Source organism: Rhinatrema bivittatum, chromosome 1 (genome assembly GCF_901001135.1).
Source record: "Rhinatrema bivittatum chromosome 1, aRhiBiv1.1, whole genome shotgun sequence".
Taxonomy (NCBI): Eukaryota; Metazoa; Chordata; class Amphibia; order Gymnophiona; family Rhinatrematidae; genus Rhinatrema; species Rhinatrema bivittatum.
In genome coordinates, this window is record NC_042615.1 from 55984841 (window position 1) to 55997729 (window position 12889).

General features: G+C 40.1%; 1 protein-coding gene across 1 annotated transcript in view; it reads right to left on the reverse strand.

Annotated features, from left to right (window-relative positions):
- LRBA (LPS responsive beige-like anchor protein) overlaps positions 1 to 12889 on the reverse strand; it is a 1658631-nt gene that overhangs the window by 1374827 nt on the left and 270915 nt on the right. Inside the window, 2 exon segments of the mRNA XM_029605291.1 lie at positions 5968 to 6047; positions 8245 to 8413. Of these exon segments, the coding sequence (XP_029461151.1) occupies positions 5968 to 6047; positions 8245 to 8413 (249 nt within the window).

The window sequence follows — 12889 nt, forward strand, 5'->3', positions numbered from 1 at the left end:
TAATCAGCTTGGTGGATGAACTCTGACTGCACCTAGGATCATGGACAATCAGTATTAGTACTTTCCTGATTTCTCAATGCCTGCTACACAACAGACTAAAACCTCATTTCCAGAATGAGTGATCTTGGAGTGACAGGTTCAATTCTGACCTGGTTCACATCCTGACTGCAACCAATCCATAGCTCTAGGAACAACTCTCAAAACCGCAAGCTCTCTCCTGCAGCGCACCACAAGGCTCCATCCTCTCACCTAAATTATTCAATATTTATATGGCTCCCCTCTTACAGAGATGATCAAATCATATACTACTCCAATGCCAACAATATAAAACTACTAATATCACTTAGCACAAACCCAGATTCAACCATTGCCAACCTCAACTGCTGCCTAATTTTGCCCACTCAATCTAAACCACCAAAAAAAAAAGACAGATTCTATGGATTGAGAAGAACGAACCCAGCAACAACCTCTAAAAAAGCGACCCTCAATGGAATAACCTTAATGCTCAGCTTCCGAAGGTGTGGACTATTAACTCACCAACAAAGCCTAGATTGAAGCAGTATTCAAAAGTTGGGGTTTTTTTTTTTATCATCTCCACCATTTACAACTGCTCCTGGATAATACCTTCATGGTGATGAAGATGAAAACAGTTGAAGAATTCAAAGGGGCATGGGATAAAAACACTGGATCCCTAAAGGCTAGAGGATGGAAATGAAGAAAAAATGCATGGGATAACTTGCTGGTGTGGCAGTTACTACCCTTAACTGATAAGCCTTCATATTATGGATACAACTCCATTATGGCTCTCTGCTTCAATGGCAGGAGGAAAAGGGGAATTGAATTCGAACAGCAACCCACGAGTGCCCCGACTTTTATGGTCTAGGGAAACAAATAAGCATGGGGTTAAACTTGCTAATGCGGTGGTTACTACCCTTAACGAATAAGCCTGATACTTTGATGCAATTCCAACATTGCCCTCTGCTTCAATGGCAGATTCAAAAAAGCAACTGAGAGCCCTGACTTTTATGGCCTGAGAAACTGATAAGCATGAGGGTAACCTGCACAGTGCAGCAAATACTACCATAAGCTTGCTGGGCAGACTGGATGGACCATTTGGTCCTTTTTTGTTTCTGTTTCTATGTTTCTATGTTAACCAGTCCTTCATAATCTCTCACCTAGACTATTGTAATGCCCTCTATACTAGAATCCCTAAGAGCCTGAACCAGCACCTGTGGCTTATACAAAATACTGTGGCCTGCACGACAACAAATGCAAATTTGACCACATAACCCCTGTTCTAAAAATCCTCCACTGGCTCCCAACATTCTACTGCACAAAACGAACTACTAGTCTTAGCCTATAAAGCACTCAAAGCCTGATACTGACCTACCTCAGGATGTTCTCTCATCCCCTATGTACCTACTCGCACTCTATACTCACAAATTCAGGTATGTCTGGTGGTGTCTTCACACAAAACTATGAGCCTCACCAGCAAAAAAAACTTTTACAGGCTCCATCCCAAACATGTGGAACTCCCTACCCCCTATAATCAGACTTGCCCTAGATCTCCTATCCTTCAGGAAAATGGCAAAGACCTAGCTCTTTAAACCATTTGCTATCAACCAATAAAACAAGCACTACTATAGACTCTGTACATAGCCCTTCCCTTAAACTGTCTTGTACTACCTATACCTCAACTGTTTTTTTGCTTTATGATTATATAAACCCCTCTAAACTATTTAGCTCCTTATAATATTGAAAGTTAAACTGTACTGCACTCTCTCTACAATACACCTCACTTAAATAATGTTAGGTGACCATAGCATCTTTCTATATCTATTATAAAACCATTATAACCTTTTATACCTATTTGTATCCATTATAATGTTCTATAACAACTGATAATCCACTTATCAAGCATGTTACACCATAACTAATTTGATATATTATATTAATAGTACTTACATGCCTTGAACTCCCTGGCTGAAAAGGTGTGTCAAAACGATGACAGCAAGTTTGATGTACATCTGCCATCAAAGAACCCTTGGGGCTATTGTATCCAATGCTTTCAAGTTAGAAAAACAATGTGATAAAGCAGTGGGCAGAACCAAAGGGATGCTAGGATACACACAGGGAGAAGCATAACCAGTAGAAAACAGAAGTGAGAATGCCTCTGTACAGGTTACTGAGAGGTCAGCTAGCTCTGGGAGTCATTCCTTCAAAAGGATACAGACAGGCTAGAGGTGATCCAGAGAAAGGCTACCAAAATAGTACAGAGTCTGCACCAAACACGATATGATGTGAGTCTTAATGACCTAAATATCCATACCCGAGAGGAGGGACAGGGAGAGATACAATATAGGCATTTCAAATACCTTAAAGTTATGAGATATTTATGAGGAACCATACTTTTATAGAAGAAAAATTCTCTAGGAGAGTATAAGGCTTCAATGGGGTAGACTCAAGAGTATCACCAAACTAAACATTCTTCATGGATGAGGTGAGGGAATCATGGAATGAGCTTCCAGTGGAGTTGGTGCACACAAAAATAGTAACATAATTCAAAAAAGCATGGGATAAGTACAAAGGATCCCTAGAGGTAAAGAGGTGAGGAGAGAGCCAGAAATCAACAAGGATTGACGATAATGTGAAAAGAGTGGATCTATGCTGATTAGATAGGCCAAATGGTCTTTATTTGTGGTCATATACTATGAGAAATAAGAACATGGTTGGCAGATTGTAGTATTGCAATATACCTCTCTCTTCACTCCCTCAAGAGTAGAGGCAAGGGTAGAAATAAGGATAAAGTAAAAGTGCAAAGAATAAAAAGGCAACCTAGCAATACTGCAGGCCATGTAGTAGCTGGGCTGGTGCCAGCAGGATATCCCAGAAACCCATCAAGTTAACACCAGCAAATTGATGGTGGCCAGATACTGCCCATTAAAGCCATGGAGACCTAGGAGGCTGGATTATAGGGTAACAGTTTTGTAGTTTTGGTAGCTGTTAGATTACTAAAAAACTTGGTGATATGGGGAGATGCGTATGAGATTAAGCATGGGATCTTTAGGGTCCTTCATTTTCAGTTTAAACCGATTTTCACCCTAATTTTAGGCTAAATAAAAAGCATCTCCAGAGCTGCAGATGCAGTGTCTCAAGGCCTCCAGTAACTGCTGGAAAACAGTACAGGTCCAAAGCACCTGTAGAATTTCAAGTTCTGATGCCCACCAGTTCCACTGATGTAGCATTTCACGTCCCAGCTCCCTCTCTCCCCAGGCAACCAAAGTGCCTGCTGCATGGTGCTGCCAATGCATCATTTGAAGTGGGCCATGCCCACCAGAAGCACTTCCTAGCAGTGGTGGGAGCGAGTAGAGAGATCAGGTGGAAGACATGGCAGAACTGGTGGATATGGGAATCTGTATGCTCATCTACTCAGAGTTGTGGAAAACCAGAGGAAGGATCTCAACTATACAGACTGGATGGATACAGTACTGAACATCATTCACTGTTTACATAGCTCTGTTGCAACTGGATAATTTCTGTACATTTTTTAATATGGACTATGAATGTAAGAAATAACCCACAAAGTTAGGTTGAGACTGGATGTTTTAAAGTGAATATATAGGGACAAATAAAGTACACAAGTTATTTTTTTGTTTTAGTTTGTTGTTTTCGGGTTTTTTCAAATTATGGAGTCATACATTGTGTTTTGGGTTGATTGGCCTTCATGACACTAGTGTGGAGCCAAAATTGTTTTACAGAATCCAAGTACATGTTAATATGAACAAAGTTTTCACCAAATAAAAAACAAAATTTTACACGAATTTACCAAAATGAATACTGTCCAAATATGTTTAAAGCACCAAGAATCATTAGGTCTGGTTTTAGTATTCTGATTACAGAATACTTTATGCACCAAGACCTCAGAAATACAATTATATATGCATAAAACACAAGAACATTTCTGATCCCAGCCATCATTAATTAATATTGCAAGACCCAGTTTATACTGCCCTCTGATCCCCACCCATATGTTTGGAAAAAGACTTCTGATAAATCAGATTGCCTATGCCTTATAGCTGCAAATACCTTTTATAAAAACATATTACTATATTTTTCTTTATGAATTTTTAGTTCCTTGAACCCTATTATATGACTTTACTGCAGTCTAATCAAGATGTTTAATCAAGAAACGCTACTACTCTCACTCACGGACTTCCTCCTCTCTGGTATTGATAAAGGCCAAGCATATTTACTAATCCTCCTCACTTCTCGGCGGCCTTCGACACTGTCAACCACTCCCTCCTTCTAAAACAACTGGCAAACATTGGTTTAACAGGTGCCACATTAAACTGGTTCAAAACATTTCTAGGAAACAGAGGATATAGAGTCAAAATTCACAACAAAGAATCCCAATACCACCCATCTAATAGAGGGGTGCCGCAAGGTTCATCACTTTCACCCACACTCTTCAATGTCTACCTGCTACCACTATGTCAATTACTTACAAAATTAAGCCTGAAACACTTCCTTTTCGCAGACGACGTACAGATCGTGATCCCCATAAAAGAATCAATCTCAAAAACAATGGAATACTGGGACACTTGCTTATTAGAAATTAAACTTCTCCTCAACAGTCTAAATCTTGTGCTCAATGCTTCGAAAACAGAATTCCTGCTCATATCACCGGAAAACAATAACATACTTCTAAAACCACCCACACTCCTTCAAACAGCCCATGTAAGAGATCTAGGAGCCATACTAGACAATCGTCTCAACCTCAAACCATTCATTAATCAAACCACAAAGGATTGCTTCTACAAATTGCATGTTCTGAAAAGAATTAAACCACTCTTCCACGCTCAGGACTTTAGAACAATCTTGCAAGCTATAATCTTTTCCAAACTAGATTATTGCAACTCGTTACTACTAGGCCTCCCAGCCTCTTATACTAAACCTCTACAAATGGTTCAGAACTCTGCAGCCAGAGTCCTTACAAATTCCAGGAAAATCGACCACATTTCCCCTATCCTCAAAAACCTCCATTGGCTACCAATCCATTATAGAATCATGTACAAAACCATCAACATCATTTACAAAACTATCAACCAACACACGCAAATCGACCTACAAATACCACTTAAAAAATACACTTCCGTCAGACCCATCAGGGAATACTACAAAGAGTCTCTCCAAATTCCAAAGGCCAAAACCTTCCAACATAAATCCTTGAGTCTCAGAGCCTTCTCTTCAGCAGGTCCAGCTCTCTGGAACTCTATCCCACCAGACTTAAGACAGGAGCCATGCTCTCTAACATTTAGGAAAAGACTAAAAACTTGGCTTTTCAAAAAAGCATTTCCAAGCCCTGAATAAAACCTTCACGCAACAGCACAACTGGATCTAAATTCTGTGTTATATTTATTCATATTCTCTGTCATACTTAGCCTTCTAGATACATAGGTTCCATCTCACTGTGATATACCGCCACATTTATTCGCATAGTCTTATTTACTCATCTTGTTACTCTTCTACATTAATTGGCTGAAATGTAAATATTGCTCTGTTCCTTTATCTCCCCTCTTCCAGTTCCAAGTTAATTTTCCCTGTTTTTTGTAACTTTCTCACATCCTTTTCTGATTCCCTGTATATAAAGTTCAAGGTTTTTATTGAGAATATTGTTATTACGCTACGTTATGCCTTTCACACTTTGTTAATTGTAAACCGGGTTGATGTGATGCCTGTCATGAAACTCGGTATAACAAAAACAATAAATAAATAAATAAATAAATAAATGTTTGTACCAATATTTCAGATATGCTTTGAACATGAATATAAGCATAACTACTATAAAGCACTGTTCGACAGTGTTGCTGAGAACTGGTTCTCATCTTTAAACTTTTTTGATCTGATGAACTGCTACTTACAAAATAAAATATGATTTACACTACTGGAAAGAGGTTTCCTACTCACCTTCATTACCAGCTGTTTAATGAACATCAGTAAAAACGCACGCAGAGAAAGAATTTCTTTCTGACTAGGTCTTGGCCCATCTAAAATAAATTTACAATAAGGTCACAAACTTCACTGAAAGGTCTTTTTAGTTACATTCTACATTAGAAATATTTAAAAAATGTAGCAAGGACATTGTTTTGCGAAAGAACAAATCAATAAAAGATAACATATGCCTGTAAAAAAAATGTTCTGTTAAGCTGTTTAGTAGCTATATTGGTAATGAAGAAAACTAGATTGATTGCAGACTGATACATAATATTCATGTTAGCCCAACAGCGGGTATGTTCATCCAACACATTAATAAGTCCATACGCAGATTCCTGTACAAATACACATTAAATTTAATTTTATATGATGCCTAAAAAGCATGTATGGACATAATGGGAAATGAATTAGGAAGAAGCATGATGAAGGTTTCCAAGCAGTGCCAACTGTAATTGTGATATATAAATAGAGAGAGAGCAATAGAGAGATATACATATACTTCTACTGGGAAATGGACAGACCACCAACATATTTCACAGAGTACGAAACAGCTTTCAGATACTATTAACATCCTCCACTACTAATCTGAGCAGATTGGAACTGGCAACCTAGAGCAAAAACTAGCATTATTCCTGTACCAATTCATTGTGCTATCCTGTCTTCTGTTTAAAAATACATTTGCACAAACACACATTTAAATTTTAGTGGCCAGCTCATTCAATTAATCCATATTTCACCTTAAACAGAAAGGGAAGCTCACATTTTTCTGACTGAATAATTTATATTTACCTTCTTTTAAGTCATTAATGCTGTCACAGAGGATATATTTGTATTCTGTTGCCATTATGAAGTGATCTACAACACATTTAGTATCTATCTGCTATTCATCACTTGCTCCCAACAGAAAATATACTCATTTGGCTGCTATGCTCATTATAAGATTTATATTTCTATTGGCTTCACTTTTAAAAGATTTTACTGTTGTGGTGCCCTCTTACCTTGCGCTTTATACCTGTCAAAGATACTAATGATTAATGAAGCTGAGACATCTACAAACAACCACAACATGGCTGCTTCAGCATTCACTGTATCATGTGACTGCAGCATGCATCAGAACCCATGACAGAGCCATTGAGCAGAGGATAAAGATTTTTAAGTTATGTCCTGGCTTTTTGGAATAGAACTGTTAGTTACATAAATGGAGTAATCAGCAGACAGATTAACTCGGACTCAGCTCAAACAGGTTTGCTGTCCCCTACAGGGATTTTCATAAGTAGCCTGCTCAAGTTGGGAAGCTAAAGATAAAACAGTCAGCGTAGGACAAGCTGTAGAAAGGAATTGCAGTGTCTTTGCTGTATTCCTATGTTTGCTGAAAGCTGCGGTTCTGGACAAAAAGAGCTGAAATGAAGGCCCTGGAATGAAGATCAGAAAGCTATCCAGTAGTTCTTGGGAGCGTGAGCACTTTTCTCAGACACACAGAGATAGAATTTGGGTACTGGGCTTTGTGCTGATTTCTGAGCTGTCAATTAAGTACAGTGACATTCACCACTACCTTAAAAATAATTACTCATCTGCATCATCACTTGCATGTCTGTGGATTACAAGTAAACCTAAGTTCTGTGTTGTTTCAACATTATCCCTTGAATCCCTAGTCCCGTCACCATACCCCCAGGTATAAAAGGAGCATCTTTTTGTTCATTCCAGTTGAACTGGCATTATACTTCAAAATGTTTTGTCAGCCTCAGAAGGCCAAAGGAACATCATGTGGCTGCTAATCTCTGTGGATTAAGAAACATTAAGCATTACAGCACATACCTGCGGAGGCCAGGATACAATTGTATTTGTTGCTGCATGTCTGTTACTAGGTCCAATGATTAGTGTAGCGATACACCTTTGAAGATTACAGTGAGTTCACTGATAATTTAAAGGTATACTAGGCCTTGGTACCAGGAAATACAAAGATATTTATCCATGGTTAATTATTTTAAGAGCAAAATATTACTGTAAAACTGTTTGTACTGATTATGGATGTTTGTACTTATATATGTTTACCCTTTTATGCACAGCTTCCTAATGCAATCCTGGTTCCTGCAACAATGCAGTGTCTGTTGGTTCACAGAAACAGTTCCCTTCAGAAGTCTATTCAGAGGGGAATCCACCACTATACAAGACACACTCCTGAGTAGTGTTACACTGTATATTATTAACAATTATAAAAAGTATAGCACAAACACATCAAGAGATACATACCAAGACCTTTTGGAGTAATACCACTGCGATCCTGAGGATTCACTGCCCAATAGTAATACTTCAAGGTGTGCATCACTAGTAGCACTGTCCCAACTCGGCGAACTGCATTGTAGATATTTACAGTACCAATGAAGTCAGTAGACAAGTAAGTGTACAGGATTAACTGAACCTACATCAGGCATAAAAATTAAAGATGGGAGAGAAATGTTAAACATACAATACAAAATATTAAATCACTAAACAAAATCCAGCCCTAAATCACCAACAAAATGAAGGCCCTTTTCTTTTTCCTCATTTAACATACAGAAATAAACTTCTTTTCAAGCAAGAGGACATATTCTGTTTGTTTAGAAGAAAACTGGTACCCTATATATTCCCCTCTTGCAAGCTAAACTAAGGAGAAGCTTTTTAATAGCTAATGGATATATCAGCATTGGGGGTTTTTTTTAACCATTCAGCTTCAGAATTGAAGTCATTATTAAAATACTAAGTTGTACACATAGTAAAAAAGTAGTGTTAAATATAATCTGTATTTCCAAAGACCATGCATAAAATATTCTACAGATATCATTCTTCATTATTCCCACAATATTACTGGTGTCAATAATACAGTTTATCACTACTTCCTGGGTGCTTTCACCCAAGTTGCTTGATTGGCAAATATGTCCTCTACTCTTTTCTCTTACACAGCTTCATCAAGTCAATGTAAGAACAGTTAAAATCGTTCTACCACAGCCTGTAAGAAATATTCCAAAACATTTCCCCAAGGATAAACCCTTATTTATAAAATTCACAGGAACAGAAAGAAAGCAACCAGATACAGATAACAGGCAAATTTCTCCATAACCTCAGTACAAATGGCTAAACACATGCAAGAAGTAGCAATCTGGAGCTAATTCATGCACTCAGCAACTAGAGTTCAATGGAAATAAGTGCAGACAATTTTTTTGCTGGTCCAATTTATAATAATTCTTTTTTATTATGAAAACGGCAACTCCACATTAACACTGAATTCATAGCCGTCCCCCGACACGGACCGTGTTTCGCCTGTCCGGTTGCCTCTGGGGGGGGGGGGGGGGGGCAATTTCAACAACAAGGATATCTTAGTCAGATGAACATTTATACAGGAGCACATGCAAGTACATAATGCACTTGACCTGGATGGAAATGTGATGAGGACACAGTTTGTAATTCCCAGATCTTATATTAAATGGACAAATATCAGTCTTTGAAAAATGAAAGTATGCCCTGGTTGGGATCAGCTCTCAATTTCTATTACACCTGTGACACCCAAGTAACAATTATAACTCATGAGTTGTCCCCAATATTGTCAGAAAAGAGCTTCTAGTCACTCTGGTTTTCAGGATATGCACAATGAATATGCAAGAGATATTTGCATACAATAGAGGCAGTGCATGCAAATATCCTCATGAATGGAGAACTTACTTACATGATTATTGTGTTTTCCTTAGTAAAGACAGATGGACTCAGGACCAGTGGGTTATGCTTCCCTGCCAGCAGATGGAGACTGAACAAGTTGACGTCACAGTATACATTCTCCTGCCGTAAGCCCAGCCCGCCAGTATTCTCTTCAAAAGAAACTATGGACAGACTACCAAAAAAACTTGATTAAAAACAGGCAACCATAAATGTATTCAACCAACAATAACACTGAACTCAAATAAGAACATCGGTACCCCAATCTGGATGAACACTTGCCAGTAATCCCTTGGTAACCGGATCCCCACCAGACTATTGACAAACATTTGGCAGCCAGGGGCAGGAAGCTGAGTCCATCTATCTACAGTAAGGAAAACAAAATTATTAGGTAAGTAATTTCTCCATTTCCTAGCATGTAGACAGGTGGACTCAGGACCAGTGGGATATACCAAAGCTACTCTCGAACAGAGTGGGAGGCTACCCACGGTCCAGTCAACAACATACGTGCAAAGGCTGCATCCTCCCAGACCTGCAACATCCAAATGTTAAAACCTGGAAAAAGTATGTAAGGATGACCATGTGGCAGCTCGGCAGATATCTACGGGAGACAACAATCTCACCGCCACCCATGACACTGCCTGAACCCTAGTGGAATGAGCCCTAACCTGAGTAGGCAACAGTTTTTCCACATCCAAGTATGTGGCCACCTCCTTATTCCAGCAAGCTATAGTGGCCCGCGAAGCTGGTTCACCCTGCTTCCTTCCCCATGAAGGACAAACAGACTATCCATCTTCTGGAAAGGCTCAGAAACCTCCAGATACTGCACGACAAGCCTGACATCCAAAGTATGCAGAAGGCAATACTTCTTCGCATCCCTGACCTTATCCAGGGACGGCAAGGAAATGGACTATTCAAATGAAATTCTGAGACCACTTTAGGCAAGAAGGATGGAACAGTATGCAGCTACAACACCCATGGAGTCATCGAAAGAACAGCTCCCGGCAAGACAAGGCCTGCAGCTCAGAAATTCGACGCTCAGAACATATAGCCACCAGGAACACTGTTTTCAAGGTCAATAAATGCAAGGAAAGGCTACGCAGTGGTCTGAACATAGGGCCCACCAAGAAATCCAGCACCAAAATAAGACTCCACAAAAGAACGGGTAACCGCAAGGGAGACCCAAGATGCTTCACTCCCTTCAAAAAGCAGGTCTCATCAGGATGAGATAACAAGGAATCACCACTCACTGGGCCTCTGAAACAGGAAAGAGCCACAACCTGTACCTTTAAGGAATTAAGGGCCAAACCTTTATTCAATCCATCCTGAAAAAATCCATAATGATCAGAATCTTAACTAAATGACGAAGAATACCCTGCTCCTCACACCAGTCCTCAAATATTCTCCAAACCTGCACATAGACTAAGGAAGTGGAGAACTTTCAAGGGTGGAGAAAAGGTGGCAACCACTGCAGAAGAACATCCACACTTTAACAGGTGAGCCCTCTCAAGGGCCAAACCATAAAGACAGAACCAGGTCGGATCCTCATGAAGAACTGGTCCCTGCTGCAACAGATCCATGTGCAGCAAAAGATGAAGTTGGGTCTCCACCAGGAGTCGTCGCAGATCTTCATACCACAGACACCTGGGTGTCTGTGGTATGAAGGAATACTAGCCCCCTGTGGCCTTTGATCTTGCGAAATATCCTGCCCAGCAAAGGCCACGGATGAAAGGCATACAGCAACCTGTCTTTCGGCCTAGACCTGTATGAGAGCATCTTTGCCCAGGGACCACGGATCTCTCCTGCGACCAAAGAATCGAGGAACCTTCATATTGTGAGTCTAGGAACAGAAGGCCCCAGTGATCCATTATCAACTGAAATGCCTCTGCTGATGACACCCATTCTCTCCAGGGTCCAGATTCTCTCTGCTGAAAAAGTCTGCTCTTATGTTGTCTTTTCTTGCAATGTGAGAAGCTGAAATCATCTGTAGATGTCCTTGCGTTCATTGCATAAGTTGGACTATTTCCTGCAACACTTGCTGGCTTCTTGGTTCCTCCCTGGCAATTGATGTAGGCTACCATCATCATATTGTCCAACATCACAAGGACCACTTGACCATGCAGCCTGTGGTTTAACTTCAAGCATGCTAACCGGACCGCCCGAGCTTCCAGGCGATTGATGTTCAAGGGACTCTTTGGTATTCCAACATCCTTGGGCCACCAGTTCCTGGAAATTCACATGTGGCGTGAGTACAAACTAGGTTGGGGAGGACAAGGCAACTCCCTCTCTCAGATGAGCCTTCTGCAACTACCACTAGAAGTGAGAGCAGCTTATCATCAGTAAGTGGAGCTGAACTGAATAGTCCTGAGACTGCAGGTTCCAACAAGACAGTAGGGAGTGCTGAAGAGGATGCATATACACCAGCGCCCACAGCACCACTTCCAGGGTTTCTGCTATCAAGCCGAGCACCTGTTGATAGACCACACAGTCATGTGTATATTGTTCGCCAACTGACGCACCTGGGACCTCAATTTCTGAATCCAAACTTCTGGCAGGAAAACTTTGTCCTGCCCCGTGTTGAACCAACCCCCCAGATACTCCAGCATCTGAGATGGCTGAAGACTGCTCTCGGCCAGGTTCACCACCCAACTGAGCTCCTGCAACAAGATCTTGTGCGTTACAGGCAGCTCTCTTCCTGAGACTTGGCTTGAATCAGCCAGTCATCCAAGTATGGGTGCACCAGGATCCCTTCTTTTATTTATTTATTTATTTATTTAACGGTTTTATATACCGACATTCATCAAAGATATCACATCGGTTCACAGCGTAACAAGAAACTAGTGCCAGTGGCGGCGCTTTACATCGAACAAGTTTAACATAATACAGTTAAAAAATATTGGAACATAATAACTAGAGCATGAGTAAAGGTAGGGGAAGTAAAACATTAAACTAAAATTAGAATAACATGATTACAAGATGGTAAAAGAAGAGAAAAAAGGGGGGGAGAAGTGACAGAAGAATAAAGTTAGATTAGTGAATTATTGTAAGCGAAGATTGCAGGTATATACAAAATGTACAATTATAGGGAATAATATAAAATAACAATAGTTCAGGAAAGGGGTGAGGTGAGAAGGGGGGGAGAGGTAGGGAATGGAGGGGGGAAGGATAATACAGAAGGGAGGGAGAAGAGGAATGGTGTAAGCTTAGG